Raw genomic sequence first — 16,891 nt, 5'->3', positions numbered from 1 at the left:
ATTACCACAAAATACATATCAAGTTTGAATTTTGGGGTGTCACTTTTATTGTTCTAGAGTTATGCCCCTTTACAATTGGAAAAATTGCTGAATTTTTCGTTTCAGTTATCTAACTTAAGTTCGCCTCAACCAAATGTTATGAAACTTATACATAATTGTTATTACCACAAAACTCAGATCAAGTACAAATTTGGGTAGCGTCACTATTACCGTTTTTCAGTTATGTCCCTTTATAACTTTTTATGATAGACCAGCGGGGGCATCATCTGTGTCCCATTGACACATTCCCCATTTATTTTAATGATTACTTTTATCCTTTTTATGTATTATTCAGATCAGGATCGAACTGTTTGGTTAACAGTATCTTAGAGTTGTGGAGTTACGATGAGACAACCATTTTAGCTTTATCTCAGGCTGACATTAAAACAAAAATTAATTCTGCAACTTCAAGGTAAATATTTAATAACTGATTAAAAAAAAATTTCTGTCATGAAGTGTTGAATATTTGAAATTACAAATATATCCCATATTTGCTTATCAAGATTTGAAAGAAATTTTTACATAATGTCTTGTGCCTTGAAGCCAAAACACCTTTTGATTTAAAAAAAAAAAGGTTTTTCTTATTAATAAATAAGCAACTTAAATGTTTTAATGACAACTCAATAATGCTGCCATTGAATCTCATAAAATTTCCAAACAATAACTTGCATGTCTAATTATAAAATAAAATTGCAATTACAAATCTTTTAAAACATTTACCTCCCACCCTCTTGTGAAGATGTTTATTTTTTTCAACATAAATGTTTTCTGTTTTCAGTCCAATGTATTATAACAGTTATGATGTGACAACAGTACTTGGGGGTGAGGTGTATGATGGCAGTGGTGATATAGACTCAGCTTCAGCTACAAAAATGACTTGGTTCATTCAGGGAGATGATGCTGTATGTTATCTTACAGGACTAGACAACATTTCCATCATTATATTTTTTCTTAGAAAGATGTTTATCAGACATGGTCAATTATTTAATCATTTAAGAAGCAAGAATTCAATTATACAGCTGAAAAATTTAAAGTGAAATACATATATAAATTCTACCTCAATAGCCTACTGATTACAATATTTATCAACTCTATATAATTTAATTCTAAAAAATTAAATGCAAGACTATATAACCTTTTCAATGCAACAATGTTTATTGTAACACATGTATAAATGTACATTTCTAACAGGTACAGGCCCAAGCAGAAGCCTGGGAGCAACTACTTATTGATTTAGGACGAAATGGCCATTCAGACATCAGTAGTACATACGTGTTTGCTATAAGAAGGTAAGAGTCTAGATAAAGCTGAAGTTGCCCACTGCATAAGGGTTAAAAGAAATATTATCGGGGTATGTTATTGTTATCATTTTATATCGCCTTGTTTTACACAATTTTTTTATACCCCTCTCTAGTAGTGAGAGCTATATTGGCAATTTGCAATCACCTTGTCCTTCCGTCAGTTTGTCCAGCAAATATTTCAGTTGCAATTTTCTCAGGAACTGATTACAGAATGACTTCATATTTGGTTTATTCAATTCATACAATAGGATTTAATTGATTTGGCTTGATGCCATTTACCTTGTCCAAAATATAGGACTCATCATTGTTATTCCATGACCAAACTGACTGAGTAAAAAGTGCACAGTTTATTGACACTAAATTGTGTAGTCATGGTACACAGGTAGCTTAATAATTTTTTCACTAATTGATTTGTGTCAGAGAAAAGAAATTGTTATAAAAGTTTAATTTGGCAGAAAGAAAATCCAACATTGGTGCAAAATTGATTTATTTTTTTAGTGAAAAATTTCAAATTTGAAAAAAAAAAATTGTTAAAAAAGACATATTTGGCCAAAAAATGTTGGTATAAAATCCCAAATTTGTAGAAAAAAAGTAAAAAATAAGAAAATTTTCAGGAAAAATCCAGATTTTTTTAAAAACTTATATGGTAAAAAATGTCTAATTGGGTCTTTATTCACTGCAGATGATGGTTAAATAAACAAACGCCTGAATTACATTTGATACTGTCCACTCTGTCACACCCTTTAAATCACTAATTGTTGTGTAGACATCTATTGTCAATCAATACAATACAAGTGTTACCTTAGAGGACAGAAAAAAAAACAGAGCAAAGATCTCACCCATCCTTACAGTTATTTTTACACCGGCAGGAAGGAAAAAAAGGCACATCGAAATTCAAAATAAGATTTCATCTTTCTGAAACACAAAATGCATTTTACTCTGAAATATCTCTGGATGGTAGACCCTAAAACTTTTCCAACTGCACAGGTTTGTCTGTACTTGGAGCAAATGTTTAAGTGAAAACACAGGCATTGTGTCCATTTGTTATGAACCTTAAGATAGAAAGAATTTCAGCTCTCATTTGAAATATTTTGTGATCCTCCAATCAGATTTTGGTATGAACAAGACTTTTCTTGTATCACAAAAGAATTACTATGTAATGTAAAATGCAATTAAAAGGCCCTACAGCCCCAAAATAGTTCAACATTCACAAAGTTTGAATAAGTAACTTCACATTCATCAACTTTTCAAGTTTAAGTATGGGTCAGACTTTATGTTTGCACAAGTGATACAGTCTTTGGAAAAGAAGATTGTATGCGTCGGTTGTGAAAGGACAAGTTATTAAAAAGTGAACGAAGTCTCCTGAGCACAATAGAAAACTCTGATGAAAAATATTTTTATACATTACACACATAAATAGAATAAAAGGGATATAACATTTTTTCACTTTTATTTGAGATATGTACTGTTTATGAAATCAAAGGAGAAACTGTACTTGCCATTTTATGCCTGAAAATAGCATATGATTTAGAAAACAAGAATGTCACTCACTGACTTATTAAATGATGTCACTTTATTTTTTGATTTGTCTGTGCTTTTAATCTGTTATTTTATAAGATTCACTGATTCAGTCATGGAAGTGGTTGGTGCCATTGAAAGAGACAATGGTGGTCTCTGTGCAGGATATTTTGTATTTTTCAGCTTTAATGATGACGTTAGAGGTGTCATTTTAGGAGACAATACTTTCATGTTTGTAGAATATATTTGTGTTTTTTTCTGTATTTTTCAGCTTTGGTGATGAAGCTGGGGGTGCCATTCGAGGAGACATTGCTTTTCTGTCGGCAGGATATGTTATTGTTATTGTGTATATTACCATAATGTTGGGTAAATTCAACTGTCTTGAACAAAGGGTAAGAACAAATTATATCATTAATTTATATCATTATTCAAGTACTCTTATTTTTGTGAAAACTTTAATGCATTAATTTTCAAACAAACAAGGAAATTGGAATCCATGTATAAAAGTGCTATCTCAATAATCACTTATAAGTGAAACCTGTCCAAACTTCAAACTTGTTTTGATGTCCATCACAGTTTGTCAAAATTTCAAATACTTTCAACATGAATTGTTATCTTTAATCTGTAAACATACATCTTAATGTTGATTTTTCATGTACTTTACAGATCAAAAAGACAGCAATTCTTATTTCCTGAATATTTTGCTGAATAAATCATTTCTACATTAAACAATTTTTTTCATTAGATAACATTAACTGATTAATAGTGAAGATTACATTACAATGTCAGAGGTAAATTTTACATTGATTTCAACATACAGCATAAATAAGTAAATAGTTCTTTGAATCTGGTCAGTCTTGTTTTATTTTATCAAGAGCTATTTAAAAAAATGTTATGTATTAAAATAATTCTGCTACTTCTATCATATGACATGATTACATAATATGTAGCTCTTTAGGTACACCAGGTAATCTTTCGAATATTGTATTTAGTTTATTATCTTTACAGTTTGGTCTTGCTATAGCTGGTGTGGTGGTTGTTGGTATGTCGATTGGAATCTGTTTTAGTCTGGCCTCATTATGTGGATTTGAGTATGGACCATTACATTCAGTTTTACCATTCCTTTTATTAGGTAAATTTAGCTATAGACTCCCTTATGTTTTGTCTGCAAAATTGAGTTCTAAAACCAGATGTGTTTAATATATGTATTATTATGTATAGTGTATAGATAGTTTCTATGTTTTATCTAACAAAACAATCCTTACTTTTGATACAATATTTAATACTTAAATTCATATGTATTGAAAAAATATTATTCGGTTTAAACAAAAGACAACTCTGACAAGATCCACAACTTAGGACAGGCACATGAAAAATGCTGTAAATCAATGAAAAGCTTGAAAATGCTGTAATAGTTTAAGCACATCCAAGATTAGGATACCATGATGATGAATTAGTGTGTTAATTCATTCACAGATGTAAAAGTACCAGAAGATGATTTCTCAATTGCATTAATTATATAACCCATGTATGATTTCCACAAATAATTCACATTTATCTTTTTTCATTGTTAGGTATTGGTGTTGATGATATCTTTTTTCATTGTTAGGTATTGGTGTTGATGACATCTTTTTTCATTGTTAGGTATTGGTGTTGATGACATCTTTTTCATTGTTTGGTATTGGTGTTGATGATATCTTTTTTCATTGTTAGGTATTGGTGTTGATGATAACTTTTTTCATTGTTAGGTATTGGTGTTGATGACATCTTTTTTCATTATTAGGTATTGGTGTTGATGATATCTTTTTTCATTGTTAGGTATTGGTGTTGATGACATCTTTTTTCATTGTTAGGTATTGGTGTTGATGACATGTTTGTGATAGTTGGAGCATTGAAAAATTTATCTGATGAACAACAAAAATTACCACTAAATGAGAGAATTGGGAAAGCTCTTAGACATTCTGGTGCTTCTATAACAGTAACATCACTGACTGACATCATGGCTTTCTTCATTGGAGCTACTACAGTAAGTGCTACAAGGAAAGGAGTAGAACCATGAAGGTCTACATTAGGACCTGAAAACCTGTGTTATTTCATATCTAGAAACCAATATTTACAATCTATATATATTCATATTTAGATAAACAAGACAGGATTTTGTTTACAGTGTTGACAACTTCAAAGATATAACATACTACAAGCCTTTAGCCATTTTTTATACGACCGCAAAAAAATTTTGAGGTCGTATATTGGTATGACGTTGGCGTCGTCGTCGTCGTCGTCGTCGTCGTCCGGCGTCGTCGTCCGAATACACAATGGTTTTCGCACTCTAACTTTAGTTTAAGTGAATGGATCTCTATGAAATTTTACCATAAGGTTCAATACCACAATAGGAAGGTGGGGATTGATTTTGGGGGTTATGGTACCAACAGTTAAGGAATTAGGGGCCAAAAAGGGGCCGAAAATAAGCATTTTTGTAACTTCCAGACATAACTTGTGTGTTAGCATATGGATCTCTTTGACATTGTACCACAAGATTCCATATCACAAAGGGTCAATGCTGGGATTGATTTTGGGGTTAATTGCCTCACAATTTTAGGAATAAGGGGCCAAAAGGGGGCAAAAAACAAGCATTTTTCTAGTTTCATGACAATAACTTGTGTGTAAGTGTATGGATCTTTCTGAAATTTTACTACAAGGTTCCATTTCACAAAGGGAAAGCTGGAATTGAGTGTTGTGGTAATTGCCCAAAACGTTTAGTAATAAGGGGCCTAAAAAGGGGTTTAAAATAAGCATTTTTTAGTTTCTAGACAATAACTTGTGTTCAAGTGTATGGATCTCTCTAAAATTGTATTACAAGGTACCATACCACAAAGGCAAGGCTGTTATTGAGCTTGGTTTGGGGGGAAAGGGGGGTGGGGGTGATGAATCATAAGGGGGCGGGGGTCAAAAAAGGGGTAATTTTTTTTTTTCCTTTTTTTATACGACCGCAAAATAATTTTTGTGGTCGTATATTGGTATGACGTTGGCGTCGTCGTCGTCGTCGTCGTCGTCGTCGTCGTCTGGCGTCGCTTAAAGACACATTGGTTTTCGCACTCTAACTTTAGTTTAAGTGAATGGATCTCTATGAAATTTTACCACAAGGTTCAATACCACAAAAGGAAGGTTGGGATTGATTTTGGGGGTTATGGTACCAACAGTAAAGGAATTAGGGGCCAAAAAGGGGCCAAAAATAAGCATTTTTGTAACTTCCAGACATAACTTGTGTGTTAGTGTATGGATCTCTCTGACATTGTACCACAAGGTTCCATATCACAAAAGGAATGCTGGGATTGATTTTGGGGGTAATTGCCTCACAATTTTAGGAATTAGGGGCCAAAAAAGGGGCAAAAAACAAGCATTTTTCTAGTTTCATGACAATAACTTGTGTGTAAGTGTATGGATCTTTCTGAAATTGTACTACAAGGTTCCATATCACAAAGGGAAAGCTGGAATTGAGTTTGGGGGTAATTGCCGAAACGTTTAGGAATTTAGGGCCAAAAAGGGGCCAAAAATAAGCATTTTTCTAGTTTCCAGACAATAACTTGTGTTCAAGTGTATGGATCTCTCTGTAATTGTACTGCAAGGTTCCATTCCACAAAGGGAAGGCTGGGATTGATGATGGGGGTAATTGCCTCAATATTTTAGGAATTAGGGGCCAAAAAGGGGCAAAAAACAAGCATTTTTCTAGTTTCAGGACAATAACTTGTGTGTAAGTGTATGGATCTTTCTGAAATTGTACTACAAGGTTCCATATCACAAAGGGAAAGCTGGGTTTGAGTTTGGGGGTAATTGCCCTAAACGTTTAGGGATTTGGGGCCAAAAAGGGGCCAAAAAACACATTTTACTAGTTTCCAGACAATAACTTGTGTTCAAGTGTATGGATCTCTCTGAAATTGTACTGCAAGGTACCATACCACAAAGGGAAGGCTGGGATTGAGTTTGGGGGTGATAAATCATAAGGGGGTTCAAAAAATTTGGGGGGGGGATTTTTTTTATTTTCCTTTTTTTTCTTTTTTTCCTTTTTTTTTTCTTTTAAAATTTTCCATTTTAAGTTGGTTATTTCTGATTTATATTTAAAAGCAAATAATAATGATATGGTAGGAGATACACACCAAACAGGATGTGTAAATTATTATATAATAAGTATTGTGCAATAGCAAGAAATTTTCAATTGCACAGTATTGCACAATAGCAAGAAATCTTCAATTGCACAGTATTGCGCAATAGCAAGAAATATCCAATAGTACAATATTGCGCAATAGCAAGAAATTGTCAATTGTACAGTATTGCGCAATAGCAAGAAATATTTAATTGCACAGTATTGTGCAAAAGAAGATACTTCGTATAAATTGCTTATTTCTTGACCAATTTCAATGGGGTTTTATTCTTGAATTCTTGGGGTTCTTTAATATGCTGAATCTAACCGTGTATTTAGTTTTTGGATTTTGGGCCCCGTTTTTTAATTGGTCCACATTGAGGTCCAAAGGGTCCAAAATTAAACTTTGTTTGATTTCATCAAAAATTGAATTATTGGGGTTCTTTGATATGCGGAATCTAACCATGTATTTAGATTCTTAATTTTTGGTTCCGTTTTCAAATTGGTCTACATTAAGGTCCAAAGGGTCCAAAACTAAACTTAGTTTGATTTTAACAAAAATTGAATTCTTAGGGTTCTTTGATATGCTGAATCTAAACATGTATTTAGATTTTTGATTATGGGCCCAGTTTTCAAGTTGGTCCAAATCGAGGTCCAAAATTAAAGTTTGTTTGATTTCAACAAAAATTTAATATATGGGGTTCTTTGATATGCTGAATCTAACCATGTATTTAGATTTTTGGGCCCCTTAATCAACTTTGTCCACATTGAGGTCAAAAGGGTCCAAAATTAAACTTTGTTTGATTTCATCAAAAATTGAATTCTTGGGGTTCTTTGATATGCTGAATCTAACCATGTATTTAGATTTTGGATATTGGACCATAATAGGTGAATGTCCAATTTAAAATTTTAAGTTCTTAGACCACATTCATTCTGTGTCAGAAACCTATGCTGTGTCAAATATTTAAACACAATCCAAATGCAAAGCTGTATCAAGCTTGAATGTTGTGTCCATACTTGCCCCAACTGTTCAGGGTTCGACCTCTGCGGTCGTATCAAGCTGCGCCCTGCGGAGCATTTTATCCTTTTTATATGACCGCAAAAAAATTTTGTGGTCGTATATTGGTATGACGTTGGCGTCGTCGTCGTCCGGCGTCGTCGTCGGCGTCGTCGTCCGGCGTCGTCGTCCGAATACATATTGGTTTTCGCACTCTAACTTTAGTTTAAGTGAATGGATCTTTTTGAAATTTGACCATAAGGTTAAATACCACAAAAGGAAGGTTGGGATTGATTTTGGCGTTTATGGTACCAACAGTTAAGGAATTAGGGGCCAAAAAGGGGCCAAAAATGAGCATTTTCTAGTTTCCAGACAATAACTGTGGAACGGTGTATGGATCTCTCTGAAATTATACTACAATTTTCCATACCACAAAGGGATGGTTAGGATTTGCTTTGGGGGGTTATGGCTCAAACCGTTTAGGAATTAGGGGCAAAAAAGGGGGAAAAACAAGGTTGTCCTGGTTAATGGACAAATACTTTAGTACAAAACATAATTTAAAGCAGTGTAAGGGAGATAAATCAAATACATCATTGAAATTATCTCCCTTACACTGCTTTTAAATTATGTATAAAGTAATGGTTAATGAACAATAAAGATAATCTAAAACAGTGTAAGGGAGGTAATCCAAATACAACGTTTTGGTTACTTCCCTTACACTGCTTTTAAATTATGTTTAAAGAAATGCATATTTATAAAGGAAGACCAGTAAAAATATCTGCAAATGTTTTCATCTTTTTTTTTTACAAAAAAATCCATATGAAAGATTTGACACTATATTTTTATTAATTCTATTATAAATTAGATTAAGTTAGCACTATGGTAAATTTAAATGGGTAATTATGGTTGCCAACTCCATTGGAAATTTGAATTGAGATTATGACCATATCTTGAGGGAAAGAATTTTTTTGGGGGAAAAAGAGGGGGGGGGGATAAAAAGAAATTGTGGGGGGCCAATTTTTTCTCATTTCAGATTTCAGAAATTAAAAAGAATTATTCTTCAAATATTATTTTTTTTTCAAATTTCAAATATTGAAAAATTTCAAGAAGTAATCTTTAATTGCACAGTATGGCGCATTAGATTTGTAAAATCTTTGATCACATTTATTTATTTGTTATGCCAAATCTAACAGTGTATTTAGATTTTTAATTTTGGGTCCAGTTTTCAAATTGGTCTACATTAATGTCCAAAGGGTCCAAAATTAAACTTTGTTTGATTTTAGCAAAAATTGAATATATGAGGTTCTTTGATATGCTGAATCTAAACATGTATTTAGATTTTTGATTTTTGGCCCAGTTTTCAAGTTGGTCCAAATTGGGGTCCAAAATTAAACTTTGTTTGATTTCAACAAAAATTGAATATATGGGGTTCTTTGATATGCTGAATCTAACCATGTATTTAGATTTTTTATTTGTGGACCCCGTTATCTAATTGGTTCATATTGAGGTCAAAAGGGTCCAAAATTTAACTTTGTTTGATTTCATCTAAAATTGAATTATTGGGGTTCTTTGATATTCCAAATCTAACCGTGTATTTAGGTTTTTAATTTTGGGTCCTGTTTTTTAAATTGGTCTACATTGAGGTCCAAAGGGTCCAAAATTAAACTTAGTTTGATTTTAACAAAAATTGAATTCTTGGGGTTCTTTGATTTGCTGAATCTAAACATGTGTTTAGATTTTTGATTATGGGCCCAGTTTTCAAGTTGGTCCAAGATAGGGTCCAGTATTTAAACTTTGTATGATTTCAACAAAAATTGAATAAATGAGGTTCTTTGATATGCTGAATCTAAACATGTATTTAGATTTTTGATTATGGGCCCAGTTTTCAAGTTGGTCCAAATTGGGGTCCAAAATTAAACTTTGTTTGATTTCAACAAAAATTGAATATATGAGGTTCTTTGATATGCTGAATCTAACAATGTATTTAGATTTTTTATTTGTGGGCCCTGCTATCAAATTGGTTCATATTGAGGTCAAAAGGGTCCAAAATTAAACTTTGTTTGATTTCATCGAAAATTGAATTATTGGGGTTCTTTGATATGCCAAATCTAACAGTGTTTTTAGATTTTTAATTTGGGTCCTGTTTTTTAAATTGGTCTTCATTGAGGTCCAAAGGGTCCAAAATTAAACTTAGTTTGATTTTAACAAAAATTGAATTCTTGGGGTTCTTTGATATGCTGAATCTAAACATGTGTTTAGATTTTTGATTATGGGCCCAGTTTTCAAGTTGGTCCAAGTTGGGGTCCAAAATTAAACTTTTTTTGATTTCAACAAAAATTGAATATATGGGGTTCTTTGATATGCTGAATCTAACCATGAATTTAGAATTTTTATTTGTGGGCCCCGCTATCAAATTGGTTCATATTGAGGTCAAAAGGGTCCAAAATTAAACTTTGTTTGATTTCATCAAAAATTGAATTATTGGGGTTTTTTGATATTCCAAATCTAACTGTGTATTTAGATTTTTAATTTTAAGTCCCGTTTTTTAAATTGGTCTACATTAAGGTCCAAAGGGTCCAAAATTAAACTTAGTTTGATTTTAGCAAAAATTGAATTCTTGGGGTTCTTTGATATGCTGAATCTAAACATGTGTTTAGATTTTTTATTATGGGCCCAATTTTCAAGTTTGTCCAAGTTGGGGTCCAAAATTAAACTTTGTTTGATTTTAACAAAAATTGAATATATGGGGTTCTTTGATATGCTGAATCTAACCATGTATTTTGATTTTGGACATTGGACCATAATAGGTAAATTAAAAAAATTCAAGTTCTTAGACCACATTCTTTCTGTGTCAGAAACCTATGCTGTGTCAAATATTTAATAACAATCCAAATTCAGAGCTGTATCAAGTTTGAATGTTGTGTCCATACTTGCCCCAACTGTTCAGGGTTCGACCTCTGCGGTCGTATCAAGCTGCGCCCCAGCGAAGCATTTTATTATTGCTTTTGAAGGTCTATTTCCTTCTGTATAAAAACATTAGCCACACCCTTAAATTAAAATAAATGTGTTATAAAAAAATGTATATGGATAAGACACATCTGAACAAAGAAGTATGGTGAACCATGCATGTAGCCAATTTCGTTTGAAGCTTTAAAAACAATAAAAATTTAGAAAAAAAATGACACCATTATCATTGTAATGGGTCATGACTGACATCATGGCTTTGTAAACAAAGCTGCTACAACAATGTCCTTAATAGCACATTACCATAACTCAATGACAAAATACAATCTGACCAGAGGTTGGAGAAAAATAGTTGTCCTGAATACTATATCACAGCTACATAAAAAGATATAACAAAAATATCAAACTCCAATGTAAATTCCAAAAGGTGGAAATTCATAAAAACTGACAAAATCAAATGTTAGACTTTATCAACCAACGGAATGAATGGAAAACAACTGTCATATTTCTGACTTGGTATAGGCAACTTTCATCTTTGGAGGTGCTACAATAAGTCTAAAAAGTAAATTTAGTGTTGAACATTATGAAGCATTGCTTTCAACTTTTTGCAGAAAGAGGCCACATGACAAATGCAAATTACTATTTTGAAGTCTGAATTTACACAAGACTAATTGTCAATGGTTTATGTTATTGTTTTAATTATAATGACATGATGTAACTTTATCCATTTCAGTTACTGCCTGCCCTGAGGTCTTTCTGTATCTTTGCTGCATTTGGAATAATAGCTCTGTATGGTTTGTCAACAACGTTCTTTGTATCTGCGATGGCAGTGGATGTTAAAAGAGCTGCAGCTAGATTGAATGCTTGTTGTTGTTTTTATAAACATAAACCAGAATATAAACCCAACAACTGTAGCCAGAAGGAATACCTGCCAACATTTATACTTAAGTTCTATGCTCCACATCTCCTCAAGTTTCCAGTGAAGGTATTTCATTTAAATACAAACTATATCAAATTATATTTTTTCATAGATACCATAAATTGGCATATTTTGGTGAAGTGATATTTTGTTGGTTTTATCAAAAAAGTAGTTATTAAATATGGGTGCAGAATATTTTAGTCCTTTGTGTCTCAATACAGTATTTTATTTTTGGCATAATTGAATTCATTGTTCAATAAGCTGTGGGTACCTGTTGCCCTGCTAGTGGCTTCATTTTATGTTCTATTCCCTTCTAATTTAAATAAAGGTTTCCGTCCATTAAACTTTGGATTAGTCAGAAACTTTCAGATAATCAGAAAACTCAGAAATATGGGACTGTTTTTTAGGGAATTGTTAAAATATCCCATTTAACTGCTTGTAGCTGGGATAGAACCTTCATTTTTCATCAGATCAACTTCAAATTTGTATGGAGCTTTCTACTACCAGTAATCATAAACCTCAGATGAGTTTGTTCATCTGAAAAATCTTAAATATGGACTTTTCATTTCGGCAAAATATCCCATATTAATTATGCATGGTGTTGGGGTATGTAAGTTTTCTCACCAAAGGTTCTTTCTTTATATTCAGTTTGAGGTCATCAAAGATTATTTTAAAACAATTATTGAATTACAGTGGAATCCCCTGTGTCAGCACGGCTGGTGATATCAAGCATTACCTGATTTCGTCATATCCGTAATGCAACACAAATAGAACCGTTCCTGTAATTGTTTTAGTCTTCCAAAGGGACAAAAACGAATAAAATTGATAAGTTCAAGCATAAATTTATAATTGCAATCCCATGATTAACCATATTCAGCCATTTGCCATTAAAAAAAATTTACATCATCAGAAAAAATTGGTTTCATTTTAAGTCCAATGTTTATCAAAATGAAATAAATTTTGCTCCGCATCCTTGGAAGTCTGTTTGGTTCAAACTGAACTATATTTTGTTGTATTCAAAATAAGCTGTTTTTAGAATGCATGCACGAAATTACCGACCATTTGAAGAACTGTCAAAACAGGGGTTTCCCTAATTTTGGACACACATTACATAAAATCTTAGAGTGGAACCATACATAAAGAAGATTTCATGAAATTAAAGTATGTCATGAATTTGTTCACACAATATTATCTGATTATTGGTTTTATGAGATTACCAAAGTGAAGCCAAAAGTCTTAGGTACGCATAATACACCGGACTGCACCGTAATCTATAAAGTTTTTCATGTACATTTTTGTAAATCCCAACAGCATCGAAAGAAATGTAGAGTAAAAGAAGAAAGATTGACATCGTCCATTCAAATTTAACTCTTTTTTTCAGATAGTAGTCCTTGTACTTACTGCTGCATTGTTTGGTTTGACTATTTGGGGAACTGTTAATTTAGAACAGAAATTTGAAGAAAAATGGTTCCTTCCATCAGATTCTTATGCCTATGATTACCTTACAGCATCAGACAAATACTTCAGTTCAGGACAAGAACAGGCTGGAGTTTATTGTAGTAAGTGTGAATAGGCTAGTTGTCCATCTCAATGGTTTATGGCAGGGACTAGGCTTGCCTCTAAAAAGTAGTCCCCAGAAAAATCCCCTGTATAAAATTGTTGCTGATTTGTGAAAATTTGCACCAAGTTTCATGTATCCCTCCTCTACACACATTTATCATATTTTTTCTTCATGTGAAGTTAAATCATGCGTCAGATTTTTTTTAATAAAGGTTTGCTTGCTCATCATTAACAGTTAGAAAAGTCTTTCTTCATTTAATAACAAGCACAAAAGAACATTGAAGTTTGTTTATATTGAAACCTGAAATGAAATCTTTTAACTTTGAAGAAACTGCAAAACGTTAATTTTTTTTTTGAAAAGTAATTAAGGATGAAGACGATTAATTTTGATCTCTATTTTATTATTTTTCAAAGATTAGAATAGAAAAACTAATTCCAGTACTTCCTTTGGATTTATGGGTAATTATTTTCAATTGTCCCTACAGTGTAGAGGATCAGAATGACAATTGACCCCATGATCAACTGGTTCATGTTTTGTTCAATCAACTGATTTAAACAACAGTTAAGGGTTTATCAGTGGCATTTTAATTAGGAAATGGAAGCCTTAAATAAATGAACCTGTACAGGTGATAAACAGCATGCACTGGCAGCAGATAACAGTAAACTTATCTGAACAGTATATTGGATATGAATTTTATCACAGTTACAAACAAAAACTAAATTTCTACATCAGAAAAATGGTGCTAGAAATATTGCCAGCAGCTTTATTGTATTGCCAATTGAAATTAAAATTGCATTTTGTGACACTGAAGAAGCCCAGCGCGATTCCTTTATAGTCATCATCTTCAAAAAGAAAATATAAGAAGTTTATATGTTTATGTTCAAGTATTAATATTAAGTTTACTAACAAATCTATTTTATGTATAAGGAACAAATTAATGTGAAAAATAATTAAAGATAGGCAGTGAAATTTGAATTAAACCTAGACGGCATTCAGAATATGCTTTAGATGAAAACTGATATATTGTAATTTTTAGATGAGTAACCAATCTTATGCTTTTTTCTAGATTTGCTTTACAATTAAACTGGTTGAATAACTTCATTTATGCAAGAAAACATTGTATTAATTGTAAAATTGTTTAAGTTGTTGTATCCCATATTAGTTGTCCATGACAACAGATAGCTGATATACACAATAAGACTCTTTAGCTCACTTTGCATTAATAGCTGACCACTTCAATTTTGTTTTCCTTGTTGTAAGCATAGTAAGTTTAATAAAGTGAATTAACAGGACATTTCCATAATTGGATAGGTTACTCATGTCTTAGCTTGTAATGACATAGTTTAGAAAATATCATTTTGCTAATATACAAATTGAAAATAAGTTATTTTTATTTCAGAAAGTATCGATTATTTCAGCAAGAAAACAGAAATGGATTCTTTATACACACAGTTGACAGCCAGTAATTATGTTGTTAATGGAACTGTGGACAGCTGGTTCAAATCCTATACAGACTGGCTGTCAACCACATCTGATGCTGCTGTTACAGCTCAGATTGATGGTAATTAACACATGAGAACAATATTAAGCAATTCAGGGCCTACAGTCATAAAGCTTGACTCAGTACTCTGAGTACAAAATTTGTGCTTGAACACCAAATCCAGTATTTTGATTGGTTGAATTCTGAGTTTGAGTATGATAATCCTACTCTAAATTTCCTGTGCAGGACAAGAAAAAACCTTCACATGTTAATTAGAAAATTAATTGTGTAGTCAAGATATATCAGGTTCAAAATGTGGTGGCCAGATTGTAAGAAATTGCATATTTTTCTCAGTAGAGTCAAATTTCATAGCAAGCTTGAATGTTTCAGAATTAAATGTTTACATTGGCTCAAAAACAAAAATGGATAAGAACTAGAATTATAGTAGTAAAAAAATCATTATGTAAATGCAGGTTCATCATGTTGATGTTACTTGGCTGGAAAAGAATTCTCAATATTAATGAAATTGAATAAAACTCAATACTTTGATGATAATTTTAAACCACAAGAAAATATAAAGTAATTGCATGTTACATGAGTATCAGTATAAGTGTTTTTGCAATATCAAGTTTTAAAAAATTTTGCAGGAACAACAAAATATCCTTTAGACTCGACTAAATTTTATGACTTATTGTACCAGTTTGTTACCACGGAGACCACAGGATTGAGGTTTTCTAGAAATCTCAAGTTTTCAAATACTTCATCAGTCTTAGGACTTACTGTAAGTACAGCTATCTTTTGTAATTAAAACAGTTATGTCTCAAATCAAATTTTATGATAGTACAAAATCACAGAATAGCAATTTCCTAAATAATTTTTCCACATTGCAAAAGTTGTCTGAATATGTAACAGTGAAGATTGATAAGTTTTGCACAATGCCTTGGATGGGATCAGGTAATTTTACCACAATTAGGCAAAAAGTTAACAAAATTAAGTAGATTGGCAGTAATAGGTAGTAACTAAATGCATGTTTACTTTTTCAGGGATCTAAAATATCTTTTTACCACCCCAGTGTTAAAGATACAGTGGAAGGATTTAATGTATTAGATGGAATACAGAGTTTAGTAGCAGGGATAGCTGGTAGTGATTGCTTTCCTTATAGTCAAATACATCTTACATGGGAAAGTAATAAGGTAAGTTTCACTCTCCTTACTCAGGGATAGCTGGTAGTGATTGCTTTCCTTATAGTCAAATACATCTTACATGGGAAAGTAATAAGGTAAGTTTCACTCCCCTTACTCAGGGATAACTGGTAGTGATTGCTTTCCTTATAGTCAAATACATCTTACATGGGAAAGTAATAAGGTAAGTTTCACTCCCCTTACTCAGGGATAGCTGGTAGTGATTGCTTTCCTTATAGTCAAATACATCTTACATGGGAAAGTAATAAGGTAAGTTTCACTCCCCTTACTCAGGGATAACTGGTAGTGATTGCTTTCCTTATAGTCAAATACATCTTACATGGGAAAGTAATAAGGTAAGTTTCACTCCCCTTACTCAGGGATAACTGGTAGTGATTGCTTTCCTTATAGTCAAATACATCTTACATGGGAAAGTAATAAGGTAAGTTTCACTCCCCTTACTCAGGGATAGCTGGTAGTGATTGCTTTCCTTATAGTCAAATACATCTTACATGGGAAAGTAATAAGGTAAGTTTCACTCCCCTTACTCAGGGATAGCTGGTAGTGATTGCTTTCCTTATAGTCAAATACATCTTACATGGGAAAGTAATAAGGTAAGTTTCATTCCCCTTACTCAGGGATAGCTGGTAGTGATTGCTTTCCTTATAGTCAAATACATCTTACATGGGAAAGTAATAAGGTAAGTTTCACTCCCCTTACTCAGGGATAACTGGTAGTGATTTCTTTCCTTATAGTCAAATACATCTTACATGGGAAAGTAATAAGGTAAGTT

General features: G+C 32.4%; 1 protein-coding gene across 4 annotated transcripts in view; it reads left to right on the top strand.

The window, feature by feature from the left end:
• The window catches only part of LOC127730841 (protein patched homolog 1-like), a 46,092-nt gene that overhangs the window by 15,539 nt on the left and 13,662 nt on the right, over positions 1 to 16,891 (top strand). For all 4 annotated transcript variants that reach the window (XM_052239444.1, XM_052239468.1, XM_052239460.1 and 1 more), the window contains 11 exons: positions 335 to 451; positions 818 to 941; positions 1,231 to 1,328; positions 3,130 to 3,250; positions 3,867 to 3,990; positions 4,712 to 4,884; positions 11,691 to 11,942; positions 13,258 to 13,435; positions 14,837 to 14,998; positions 15,565 to 15,698; positions 15,961 to 16,110. In XM_052239444.1, coding sequence (XP_052095404.1) covers positions 335 to 451; positions 818 to 941; positions 1,231 to 1,328; positions 3,130 to 3,250; positions 3,867 to 3,990; positions 4,712 to 4,884; positions 11,691 to 11,942; positions 13,258 to 13,435; positions 14,837 to 14,998; positions 15,565 to 15,698; positions 15,961 to 16,110 — 1,633 coding nt within the window. The remainder of the gene's footprint in view (positions 1 to 334; positions 452 to 817; positions 942 to 1,230; positions 1,329 to 3,129; positions 3,251 to 3,866; positions 3,991 to 4,711; positions 4,885 to 11,690; positions 11,943 to 13,257; positions 13,436 to 14,836; positions 14,999 to 15,564; positions 15,699 to 15,960; positions 16,111 to 16,891) is intronic.

Source organism: Mytilus californianus, unplaced genomic scaffold (assembly GCF_021869535.1).
Source record: "Mytilus californianus isolate M0D057914Y unplaced genomic scaffold, xbMytCali1.0.p SCAF_1, whole genome shotgun sequence".
NCBI lineage: Eukaryota > Metazoa > Mollusca > Bivalvia > Mytilida > Mytilidae > Mytilus > Mytilus californianus.
Note: the sequence above shows the minus strand (reverse complement) of the source record. Positions and strands in the feature narration are given on the sequence as shown.